Here is a 12,781-nt window from a genome sequence, read left to right on the forward strand (position 1 = left end):
ATGGGAAAATCAATTCATTCAAAATAAATCTTGGGATTTAGATGATTCCCTAGGGATATTTTCCTTCCTGCACAACATCATTTCTTTTTTCTGAAAGCTTTCCAAGCCCCACAGGATCCCTCTGTGCCATACATGGGATGGCATGCCATGAGAAGCTTACTGTCTAGGGAATCATTTAGAAGAAGATAAATAAGAAGAATATTAACACACAGTGCAAGTACTGTGATTTCTCTCTCAGAAGCAACTCTGCAGTAGAAGATCTTGCTGTGAAGGAAGATCCCTTTCATCTAAATCCCGCCCCCCATTAAACCCTCTTACACTGTTGGTGGGAATGCAAACTAGTACAGTGACTATGGAGAACAGTGTGGAGATTCCTTAAAAAACTGGAAATAGAACTGCCTTATGATCCAGTAATCCCACTGCTGGGCATACACACTGAGTAAACCAGAATTGAAAGACACACGTGTACCCCAATATTCATCGCAGCACTGTTTACAATAGCCAGGACATGGAAGCAACCGAGATGTCCATTGGCAGATGAATGGATAAAAAGCTATGGTACATATACACAATGGAATACTACTCAGCTATTAAAAAGAATGCATTTGAATCAGTTCTAATGAAGTGGATGAAACTGGAGCCTAATTATACAGAGTGAAGTAAGTCAGAAAGAAAAACACCAATACAGTATATTAATGCATATATGTGGAATTTAGAAAGATGGTAATGATGACCCTATATCCAAGACAGCAAAAGAGACACAGATGTAAAAAACAGGCTCTGTGGGAGAAGGTGACGGTGGGATGATTTGAGAGAATAGCATTGAAACATGTATATTATCATATGTGAAATAGATCGCCAGTCCAGGTTCGATGCATGAGACAAGGTGCTCAGGGCTGGTGTACTGGGATGAACCTGAGGGATGGGATGGGGAGGGAGGTGGGAGGGGGGTTCTGGATGGGGAACACATGTACACCCATGGCTGATTCATGTGAATGCATGGCAAAACCCACCACAATATTGTAAAATAATTAGCTTCCAATTAAAGTTTTAAAAAATTAGAAAAAAAATCCCCCCTTTAATGTACTGTCATTTGTAAAATCTAGAAATGCCTCCCAATTTCCCCTCTCATCAGCCTGGCCTGCAAAGTCATCCACCACCTGTACTACCTTGTAACTGACATGCTACCACGTCTTTTCTCTAACATCTGCTTTCAGAACCTCAACACTTGATGTAAACTAGTCAAAACATTATCTTCTGATTAACATCTGTACCTTCTTCATTCTATACATTATTCTATCTGTCTGAAAATTCCTTCTCTTGACTTTACTCACCCAAACTCTTCCCCATTTTTTAAATGTTCAGCATAAATCCTACCTCATCCAAGAAGCCCTTAATTAAGTAAACCTTATGGACATAGAACATCAAGGCTAGCAGATATGGTGTACTAGTTTAGGTAATTGAATAGAAAATAAATTTGGATTTCTTGGGTAGATAATTTGTGCCTTTCCTCAGTCTCCCTTATCAGACCAGTGAACATTTCATCAACTTGAGACCCAGCTGCTAATATATTCTTTCAAGAATTACTCTTTGATAAAAGGAATGTAACTGACTGCAAATGTCTGGGAGTACACTCCCAGGGTGTCCCATAGCCAACAACTTAATGATATAGTATTAAAAAGTAATGGACAAAAACACTCTATTGTCACACGGTAGGAGAAGTCTGCCATGCCATTCATGCTCCACTTCTCCCTGTGGTTTCAGACTAAAGCTACACCTTCAGCAGAGCCCACTTGTTCATCTGGCTTCTCTTCATGGCTGTCTTGCTTCTCTCTCTCCTTACAGTTTTCCCCTGACATCACTCCTCACTAAATCACTTACATATGAATTGCAGTTTAAGGTCCTGCGCTTGAAGAATTTGTGATAAGACAAGTTTCGACGTATACACAGGAATGAGGACTATATATACTTAAATAAGCACACTCGAAATACAAAAAAATTTATAGGTAACAACATCAGTTTCTGATTGTTGACTCAGAGTCCTCCTCGCTGAGGAACTACTATAGTTATAACCCTTCAACATCATTGACAGTCATCTAGTCATACAGACTGAATTTCTGTCTCTAGATCTTATTCCGCTTGCACCTTCTACTGCTGGGACTTCTGCTTCCCCCTAAATAGCTCTGATTACTAGAGATTGATATTTATCTTTCTTATGCATCTATTCAGAGGACAGTTAGTGAATTCTAAGTTCATACTATTGATTTTCTATGGATGCCTGCAATACAGTCTGTCAAAGACAGACGGGACTGCACGATGCTGCTGCTCTGTGTCTCTCTACCCTGAATCATCAGTCTATCTTTCCTATTATCTCATCTATTATACTTTCAAATGCAATATAAGTCAGCTACAGAAATGGTAATAGGAATCACAGTGTCATTTCTGGCTTGAAAACGAAGTTACAGACACCACCCCCACCCCTCACTTCTCAAATTTGAAAAAGCATTTGCATGTTACATTTTCTTTATAATACTATTAACGATCTTTCTAGGGATACTAATATAGAGCATTAATTGCTTCATTCATTCTTTTATTCAAAATTTATATCGACTGCCTCATATTTCAGGCATTGTCCTAGACTAAAGGAAATACAAGTAACAATCAAGGATGTCTGCCCTCATGGAATTTATTGTCCTTCATTTCCAAGGCAGAAAGAGAAAAAACTATGGCCTGCTGCTGCTGCTGCTAAGTCACTTCAGTCGTGTCCGACTCTGTGCGACCCCATAGACGGCAGCCCACCAGGCTCCCCTGTCCCTGGGATTCTCCAGGCAAGAACATTGGAGTGGGTTGCCATTTCTTTCTCCAATGCATGAAAGTGAAAAGTGAAAGTGAAGTCACTCAGTCGTGTCGACTCTCAGCGATCCCATGAACTGCAGCCCACCAGGCTCCTCCGTCCATGGGATTTTCCAGGCAAGAGTACTGGAGTGGGGTGCCATTGCCTTCTCTGAAACTATGGCCTAGGATTAAGCAAATATGCCAAAAAATTAAGATAGTAAAGAATAATTCTATAAACCTTTCAAGCAGAGTAGTCACCAATTAACTTCAAATCATTTAAACAAACTATACTGGCTTCTAGAAAGGAACAGAGAGAGAAAGATTAATAGTGAACATGTAGAAAGAGAAAGCAGAGATATAGCATATGCAAATATGGTCAGAGTGAGAATGACTTCTTTGGCCATAAAACCCATATTCTTGGATGCAAATATTCTATATGGATCATGAAATTGTCCCGGAATAGAAAAAAATTATTTGATAATAATATTCTATGTTATTCATTTCAATAACTAGTTTTGAAAGCCAGAACACTTTCATGACCTTCTAAAGATTTATGTCTGTGTGCAGTCCTTGCTTCCCTTTGCCCCTGGCTCCAGGTAAGGGTTGATCAGCTTTTTAAAATTTATTTACTTTTAATTGGAGGATAATTGCTATAAAAGTTTGTGTTGGTTTCTTCTGTACATCAATGTAAACCAGCCATAGTTATGCATATGTTCCCTCCCTCTTGAACCTCCTTCCCACCTCCCAGCATATCCCAACCCTCTAGGTTGTCAAAGAACACTGGGTTTGAGCTCCCTGTGTCACATAGCAAATTCCCATGGGCTATTTTTACATATGGTAGTATATATGTTTCCATGCTCCTCTCTCAATTCATCCCACCCTCTTCTTCCCCTGATGTGTCCACATCTATTCTCTATGTCTGTGTCTCTATTCCTGCCCTGAAAATAGGTTCATCAGTACCATTTTTCTAGATTTCATATATATGCATTAATAAACAATATTTGCTGTTCTCTTTCTGACTTCACTCTCTGTTCCTCCACCTCACCAGGACTCAAATTTGTTTTCTTATGGCCGAGTAATATTTCATTGTATATAGGTACCACAATTTCTTTATCTATTCATCTATTCCATTGTATATATGTACCACAACTTCTTTATCTGTTTGTCTGTTGATGGACATCTAGGTTGCTTCCATGTCTTGGTTATTGTAAATAGTGCTGCAATGAACACTGAGGTACATGTGTCTTTTTCCATTGTGGTTTCCCTCAGGGTATATGCTCAGTAGTGGGATTGTTGGGTGATATGGTAGTTTTATTCCTAGTTTTTTATGAGGAAACAGTGGAAACAGTGTCAGACTTTATTTTTTGGGCTCCAAAATCACTGCAGATGGTGACTGCAGCCATGAAATTAAAAGACGCTTACTCCTTGGAAGAAAAGTTATAACCAATCTAGACAGCATATTGAAAAGCAGAGACATTACTTTGCCAACAAAGGTCCATCTAGTCAAGGCTATGGTTTTTCCACTGGTCATGTATGGATGCGAGAGTTGGACTGTGAAGAAGGCTGAGCACCGAAGAATTGATGCTTTTGGTGTTGGAGAAGACTCTTGAGAGTCCCTTGGACTGCAAGGAGATCCAACCAGTCCATTCTAAAGGAGATCAGCCCTGGGATTTATTTGGAAGGAATGATGCTAAAGCTGAAACTCCAGTACTTTGGCCACCTCATGCGAAGAGTTGACTCATTGGAAAAGACTCTGATGCTGGGAGGGATTGGGGGCTGGAGGAGAAGGGGATGACAGAGGATGAGATGGCTGGATGGCATCACCGACTCCATGGATGTGAATTTGAGTGAACTCTGGGAGTTGGTGATGGACAGGGAGGCCTGGTGTGCTGCAATTCATGGGGTCGCAGAGTCGGACACGGTTGAGCAACTGAACTGAACTGATTCCTAGTTTTTTAAGGAATCTCCACACAGTCTTCTATAGTGGCTGTATCAATTTACCAACAGTGCAACAGCATTCCCTTTTCTCCACACCCTCTGCAGCATTTACTGTTTGTAGATTTCTTGATGATGACCACTCTGACTGGTGTGAGAAGACATTTCATTGTAGTTTTGATTTTCATTTCTCTAATAATAAGTGATGTTGAGCTTCTCTTCATGTGATGATTAGCCATCTGTATGTCTTCCTTGGAGAAATGTCTGTTTAGGTCTTCTGCCCACTTTTTGATTCTGTTGTGTATTTTCCGGGTATTGAGTTGCATGAACTGCTTATATATTTTGGAAATTAATCTTTTGTCAGTCGTTTCATTTGCTATTATTTTCTCTCATTCTGAGGGCTGTATTTCACCTTGTTTATAGTCTCCTTTGTTGTGCAAAAGCTTTTAAGTTTAATTAGATCCCACCTGTTCATTTTTGTTTTTTCTCTTCATTACTCTAGGAGGTGGATCATAGAGGATCTTGCTGTGATTTATGTCATATCGAGTTTTGCTGTGTTTTTCTCTAAGAGTTTCCAGTTTCTGGTCTTACATTTAGGTCTCTAACCCATTTTGAGTTTATCTTTGTATATGTTGTTAGGAAGAATTCTAATTTCATTCCTTTACTGTGTCTGTCCAGGTTTCCCAGCACCACTTATTGAAGAGACTATCTTTTTTCCATTGTATATTCTTGCCTTGTTTGTCAAAGATAAGGTGTACATAGGTGCTTATCTGAAATTTGTCCACTTTTACTTTGTAATTCTCTACATGATTTTCAAGGCTTTTATTTTCTTAGTCTTCATATGATTGTTGTTCAGTCACTCAGTCGTGTCTGACTCTTTGCAACCCCATGGACCACAGCATGCCAGGCTTCCCTGTCCTTCACCATCTCCCAGAGCTTGATCAAACTCATGTCCATTGAGTCAGTGATGCCATTCAACCATTTCATTATCTGTCATCCCTTTCTACTCTTGCCTTCTATCTTTCCCAGCATCAGGGTCTTTTCCATAGAGTCAGGTCTTTGCATCAGGTGGCCAGAGCTTCAGCCTCAGCATCAGTCCCTCTGATGAATATTTCAGGATTGATTTCCTTTAGGATTGACTGGCTTGATCTCCTTGCAGTCCAAGGGACTCTCAAGAGTCTTCTCCAATGCCACAGTTCAAAAGCTTCAATTCTTCGGCACTCAGCTTTCTTCACAATCCAACTCTCACATCCATACATGACCACTGTAAAAACCATAGCTTTGACTATATGGACCTTTGTCAGGAAAGTAATGTTTCTGCTTTTCAATGTGTTGTCTATACTATGCTTAGTCACTCAGCCATGTCTGACTCTTTATGACCCCATGGACTGTAGCCCGCCAGGCTCCTCTTTCCATGGGGATTCTCCAGGTAAGAATACTGGAGTGGATTGCCGTGCCCTCCTCCAGGGGACCTTCCCAACCCAGGGATTGAACCCAGGTCTCCCACAATGCAGGCAGATTCTTTATTGACTGAGTCACCTGAGAAACCCAAGAATACTGGAGTGGGTAGCCTGTCCCTTCTCCAGGGGATCTTCCCGACCCAGGAATCAAACTGGGTCTCCTGCATTACAGATGGATTTTTTACCAGCTCAGCTACACTACAAGGGAAGCCCCTTGTAGCTGTCTAGGTTTGCCACAGCTTTTCTCCTAAGGAGCAAGCTTCCTTTAATTTTATGGCTGCAGTCACCATCTGCAGTGATTTTGAAGCCCAAGAAAATGTCACTGTTTCCTTTGCTTCTCCATCTATTTGCCATGAAGTGATGGGACCAGATGCCATGATCTTAGTTTTTTGAATGTTGAGTTTTAAGCCAGTTTTTTCACTCTCTTCTTTCACTTTCATCAAGAGGCTCTTTAATTCCTCTTCGTATTCTGCCATAACAGTGATGTCATCTGCATATCTGAGGTTATTGATATCTCTCCAGCAATCCTGATTCCAGCTTGTGATTCATCCAGCCCAGTATTTCACATGATGTACTCTGCATATAAGATAAATGAACAGGGTGACAATATATAGCCTTGACACACTCCTTTCCCAATTTGGAAACTGTCCATTATTCCATGTCTGGTTCTAACTTCTGCTTCTTGACCTGCATACAGGTTTTGCAGGAGGCAGGTAAGGTGGTCTGGTATTCCAACATCTTTAAGAATTTTCCACAGTTTGTTGTGATCCACATAGTCAAAGGCTTTGGCATAGTCAGTGAAGCAGAAGGAGATTTTTTTTTGACTTCTCTTGCTTTTTCTATGATGCAACAGATGTTGGTAATTTGATCTCTGTACCTCTGCCTTTTCTAAATCCAGCTTGAACATCTGGAAGTTCTCAGTTTATGTACTGTTGAAGCCTCAGTTGGAGAATTTTGAGCATTACTTTGCTAGCATGTGAGATGAGTGCAATTGTGCTGTAGTTTGAACATTCTTTGGCATTGCCCTTCTTTGCAATTGGAGTGAAATCTGACATTTTCCAGTCTTGTGGCCATTGCTGAGTTTTCCAAATTTGCTGGCATATTGAGTACAGCACTTTAACAGCACCATCTTTAGGATTTGAAATAGCTCAGCTGGAATTCCATCATCACCACTAGCTTTGTTCATAGTGATGCTTCCCAAGGCCCACTTGACTATTTTAAATTCAACTTTATATCAAATTCCACCACATATTCCCCCAAAGTAGTTAATAGCATATTTTATAGATGCACAAAATACTTATCAAAAACATATATTGAGGGCTTCCCTGGTGACTCAGTCCTGAAGAATCTGCCTGTCAATGCAGGAGACACAGTTTTGATCCCTGATCCTGAAAGGGATCCATGCAGCAGAACTACTAAGCCCATGTGCCACAACCATTGAGCCTGTGCTCTAGAGCTGGGAGCCGCAACTTCTGAGCCCACATTCTGCAACCACTGAAGCCTGCCCACCCTAGAGCCCATGCTCCGCGACAAGAGAAGCCACTGCAAAGATGCTTGTACACAACTAGAGAGTAGCTCCCACTAGCCACAACTAGAGAAAAGCTTGCAACAGTGAGACCCACCCAGCACAGCCAATAAATAAATAAATAAACTTTTGGAAGGAAAAATCACATATTGAATGGATAAATCTAAGTTTTTTTTTTTTAAACCTCAAGTTTAGTATCAAGTGTTTCTTAATCAGAAATGTCAAAGAAAACTTGAAACCAATATTATCTCTAGGAAAAGTTGTTATACTTTCTGATAGAAGGCTATAGAAAAGTATATAATCACCTAAATAGAAGTAAAAGAATAAATTAACCCCTTGAGAATTGATAACACTTAAAAGATTAGTTGTCTTTGCATGTGAATTGAGATGTTCAATATCCGCTATAGAACATGATGTTCCACATGCTTTTAAATTCACATTTGAATCTCAAGAATCTCCAGAGATTTATCCCCAAAGGCAAGCAAAAACTGAAGATAGCTTTATAACAACAGCTATGATTTGTTGCAAATGAATGAGCTCTTATTCTAAGAGGTAAGATTTTGGCTTTTGTTAATGAATCAGATATATTTATTTTCATTTATCATTTGAGAACATTCTGCTTGCATGCTAAGTCACTATAGTCATGTCTGACTCTTTGTGACCCTGTGGATTGTAGCCAACCAGGCTTCTGTGTCCATGTGATTCTCCAGACAACAATACTGGAGTGGGTTACCATTTTCTTCTCCATGAGAATATTCTACTCCTTGGTTATTAATATTAATATACTCACAAGTTTTGTTGGGGAACAGGGCAGATATAATCAAGCGATTATTAGTAGCAAGCAACTTAGGCTGAGTTGCTGTTTCCACCATCAATTTTATGTGAATTAACAGGCATAGTCCACAACAAGGATCCCTTGTTTATCAATCCATAAGATGGAAAGTGATATGGTCTTTCAACATTCACCAAATTCAGCACTCCAACATACTTCTAATATATTTATTACCAGAGATGCTTGAGCATTTATTGATGTTTAAAGACTTGAATTTAAGTTTTAAATTTGGAAAGATATTGTGAACATCTCTGATGCTTTAGCCTCAAGATTATCACATCATGGGTAAGATGAAGGACCTTTCATTCAAGATATAGGTCAGAAAATTTGGACATGAGGATCATTATCTGGGTGATAATTCTCAAGTTTTCAAACACACTTTATTTATCTTCATATTATGTTGAAAATATTTCATTCTACAAAAGTCCAAATGCTGTTATAGTAGGAAGTGATTTGATCTGTTTGAATAAATGTATCTGAATAAATTATGTGCTAAATATCAATCATGATTTTTGCATAGTGATTACATTGATATTTCAAACTAGTTGTTAAAACAATATTATTTTTAATTTAAAAATATCCAACAAATTTACAGTAGTAACTTTATTCATATTTGAAATTTGTTTCTGTTACAGTGTCAAGAACACTTCTATTTCTCCTTTCAAAAAAATTTAACTGATAGATATCATGAAATATATAACTAACTAGGTATCTCTTCTCCAAATAACTGCCAGAAGGCTTAAAGGATAATCTGTTGTCCACTCATTGTCAGGTGTATTAGACTTTATGATCAGTAATTATTTACTGCATAGTTACTAAATGAGTCACTGCAGATGGTGATTGCAGCCAGGAAATTAAGACTCTTGTTCCTTGAAAGAAAAGCTATGACAAACCTAGACAGCATATTAAAAAGCAAAGACATCACTTTGCCAACAAAGGTCTGTATAATCAGAGGTATGGTTTTTCCAATATTCATGTACAGATGTGAGAGCTGGACCATAAAGAAGACTAAGTGCCACAAAAGTGATGCCTTTGAATTGTGGTGTTGGAGAAGACTCTTGAGAGTCCCTTGGACAGCAAGGAGATCAAACCAGTCAATCCTAAAAAAAATCAACTCTGAATATTCATTAGAAGGACTGATACTGAAGCTGAAACTCCAGTATCTTGGCCACCTGATGTGAAGAACTGACTCACTGTAAATGTTCCTGATGCTGAGAAAGATTGAGGGCAGGAGGAGATGGGGGCAACAGGGGATGAGATGGTTGGATAGCATTACTGACTCATTGAACAGGAGTTTGAGCAAACTCCAGGAGATAGTGAAGGACAGGGAAGCCTGGCATGCTGCAATCCATGGGATCACAAAGAGTTGGACATGACTTAGTGACTAAGCAACAACAACTAAAGGAATGGGTAGTCAGGCATTCCTGGGCTTCATATTCTGACTTTACTTTTAAACAACATAGTGCAACTTATAGAGCCTTCTCAGACTCCATTTACTCATAAATAATGAAAGTCATTAATTAATACTTCGTGAAAACATAGACTATATATTGGGTTGCCCAGGTGGCTCAGAATCCATCTGCAGGAAATACAAAAGATGCAAGTTCGATTCCTAGGTTGGGAAGATCCTCTGGAGAAGGAAATGGCTACCCGCTCCAGTATTCTTGCCCTGGAAATTCCATGTACAGAGGGGCATGGCAGGCTATGGTCCATGGGGCCTCAAAGAGTCGAACATTAAGTAGTAACTAAACAACAAACAATAACAGACTATATCACACACTAAATATGTATATACACTAATTACACTATAAATATAGACTAAAATATAAGCATAGGCTATATATGATAAATGATAAACATATAAATATAAAAATTTAACCCTATCTTGCACTTTAGTAAGCATGTAATAATTGTTAGCTATTAAATTACTCATCTTTAGTATAAAACCCTACACAATTTTTTTCCTATTTTATGTCTTACTCACCTATCCTTTTTGCTATTTTCATCTATCATATATTATTTGTTCTTTGACTCGAAGTTTACTTTAAGCACATTTTTGGAAAAAATATAATACAAAAGGTAAAAGCCATTATTTCAAGAAGTTTTTGGGAACTTAAGCTGAAAACAATTTAAAAAATAAAGTAGGCTCATGATTACATGTAAATATGCTTTGATTCTTTAATATCTTTATCTGTAATCAATTTCTGTATATGTACTATATTAATAGAAAATGAAATAATCAAATTTATAGCTTCTTTGATGTATTGTTCCATCACAGGTTCATTTGGGTAGCAGCTACATCACCTGATGTATTCCCTGATACATGGGAACCACACTGCAGAGACAGAGTTCATTTTATTGGGTTTAACAAATGATCCAGTCCTTCGAGTCATCCTCTTCATGATCATCCTCTTTATCTACCTGATGACCATATGTGGGAATCTCAGCATAAATCTTCTTATCAGAATCTCGTCTCAGCTCCATTATCCTATGTATTTTTTCCTGAGCCACTTAGCCATTGTTGACGTGGGCTATTCATCTTCTGTTACACCCAATATGCTTGTAAACTTCCTAGTGGAAAGAAATACCATCTCCTATCCTGGATGTGCCATCCAGCTCGGTTCAGGTGTTTTCTTTGGGTCAACTGAGAGCTTCCTTCTGGCTGCCATGGCATATGATCGCTTCATAGCAGTCTGCAGCCCACTGCTTTATTCCACCAAAATGTCCACCCAAGTCCGTATTCAGTTACTCATAATGTCTTACACTGGTGGTTTTCTCAATGCTTGCTCTTTTACTATTTGCTTCTATTCTTTACACTTCTGTGGACCAAATCGAGTCAATCATTTTTTCTGCGATTTTACTCCTTTGGTTGAACTCTCCTGTTCTGACATCAGTATCCCTGCAGCTGTCACCTCATTTACATCTGGCTCCATCATTGTGGTCACAGTGACTGTCATAGCTGTATCCTACATCTACATCCTCATCACCATCCTGAAGATGCACTCCACCGAGGGGCGCCACAAAGCCTTCTCCACCTGCACGTCCCACCTCACAGCAGTCACTCTGTTCTATGGGACCATCACGTTCATTTACGTGATGCCCAAGTCCAGCTACTCAACTGACCAGAACAAGGTGGTGTCTGTGTTCTATATGGTGGTGATCCCCATGTTGAATCCCCTCATCTACAGCCTCAGGAACAATGAGATTAAGGGGGCTCTGAAGAGAGCTTGGCAGAAAAATACGTTTGTAATGAAGCCTGTTATTTCATAGGATTTGATATGATAATATGCCATGAAGATAATAAAAAGAGGAAATTGAGTCTCTGTGGTTTAAATATATCTATTCCATGTCTCTAGCCAGGGAGCAGTTTTTTAGTAAAGGTAGGGAATAAAGTTTCAGATATCTAATTTTAAGTTGGAGACCTATAGTTAGTTACCTTTAGTGAAATAAAATCAAATTTTAATTACAAAAAACACATCAGTCACATGAAAAAAATTTCATCTTCTGAAAATAGTTTTAAAATGTCATTCATATAATTTTTCCAAAATTGTACCTCCAGACCTTTAAGCCTGTGTCCATTTTCAACTGCAGTTTATTCAGTAATGAGTGAGATCATTATACTTTTGCCTGTGTACATTCTGAGAGGAAATGACAAAGCGGAGTCAGAAAGCTTTTGGAGATGTTCTTGTGGGAAGCTCATATGATAAGGATGGACTCTATGGATCCAGAAATTCTGGCCTATGTTCCTAGTCTCTGGCTCCAGTCACCATATAGAGGGTCCCCAAGGAAGAACATGAGAAGTCTCTGACTGACTTGTGAATTCAGTCAGGTTCAAAGATGACTTCTCTCTGGGAATAAGCAGGGGTTCTAAACTCTTCAAAGACTGAGTGGAACAAACTGTTGGAGCGACTTTTTCATTGCTAGGTTTACCTTCTACTCAGTAAGCGGGAAGGAACTGGATTGTCTCCCCCCTGATTTTGTAACTGTCCCTTGGAGAGGTTTAATTGACCTCCATGTGCTCTTGAAAGAGCCTGTTGATGAAAGTAAAAGAAAGTGAAAAGTGAAAAGTTGGCTTAAAACTCAACATTCAAAAAACTAAAATCATGGCATCTGGTCCCATCACTTCATGGCAAATAGATGAGGAAACAATGCAAACAGTGAGAGACTTTATTTTGTTGGGCTCCAAAATCACTG

The 12,781-nt window shown here is 39.0% G+C and overlaps 1 protein-coding gene across 1 annotated transcript; it reads left to right on the forward strand.

The window, feature by feature from the left end:
• Nucleotides 1-10,894: 10,894 nt before the first annotated feature.
• Nucleotides 10,895-11,857, forward strand: LOC102268011 (olfactory receptor 5P76). The gene has a single exon (XM_005887804.2). The coding sequence runs from the start codon at nt 10,895-10,897 to the stop codon at nt 11,855-11,857; it is 963 nt and encodes a 320-aa protein (XP_005887866.2).
• The last annotated feature ends 924 nt before the right edge of the window (nt 11,858-12,781 follow it).

Source organism: Bos mutus, chromosome 15 (genome assembly GCF_027580195.1).
Source record: "Bos mutus isolate GX-2022 chromosome 15, NWIPB_WYAK_1.1, whole genome shotgun sequence".
Classification (NCBI taxonomy): Eukaryota; Metazoa; Chordata; class Mammalia; order Artiodactyla; family Bovidae; genus Bos; species Bos mutus.

Bases quoted from the DNA above. Each gene is read 5' to 3' on its own strand.
- LOC102268011 (XM_005887804.2), top strand. From the start codon at position 10,895: ATGTATTCCCTGATACATGGGAACCACACTGCAGAGACAGAGTTCATT.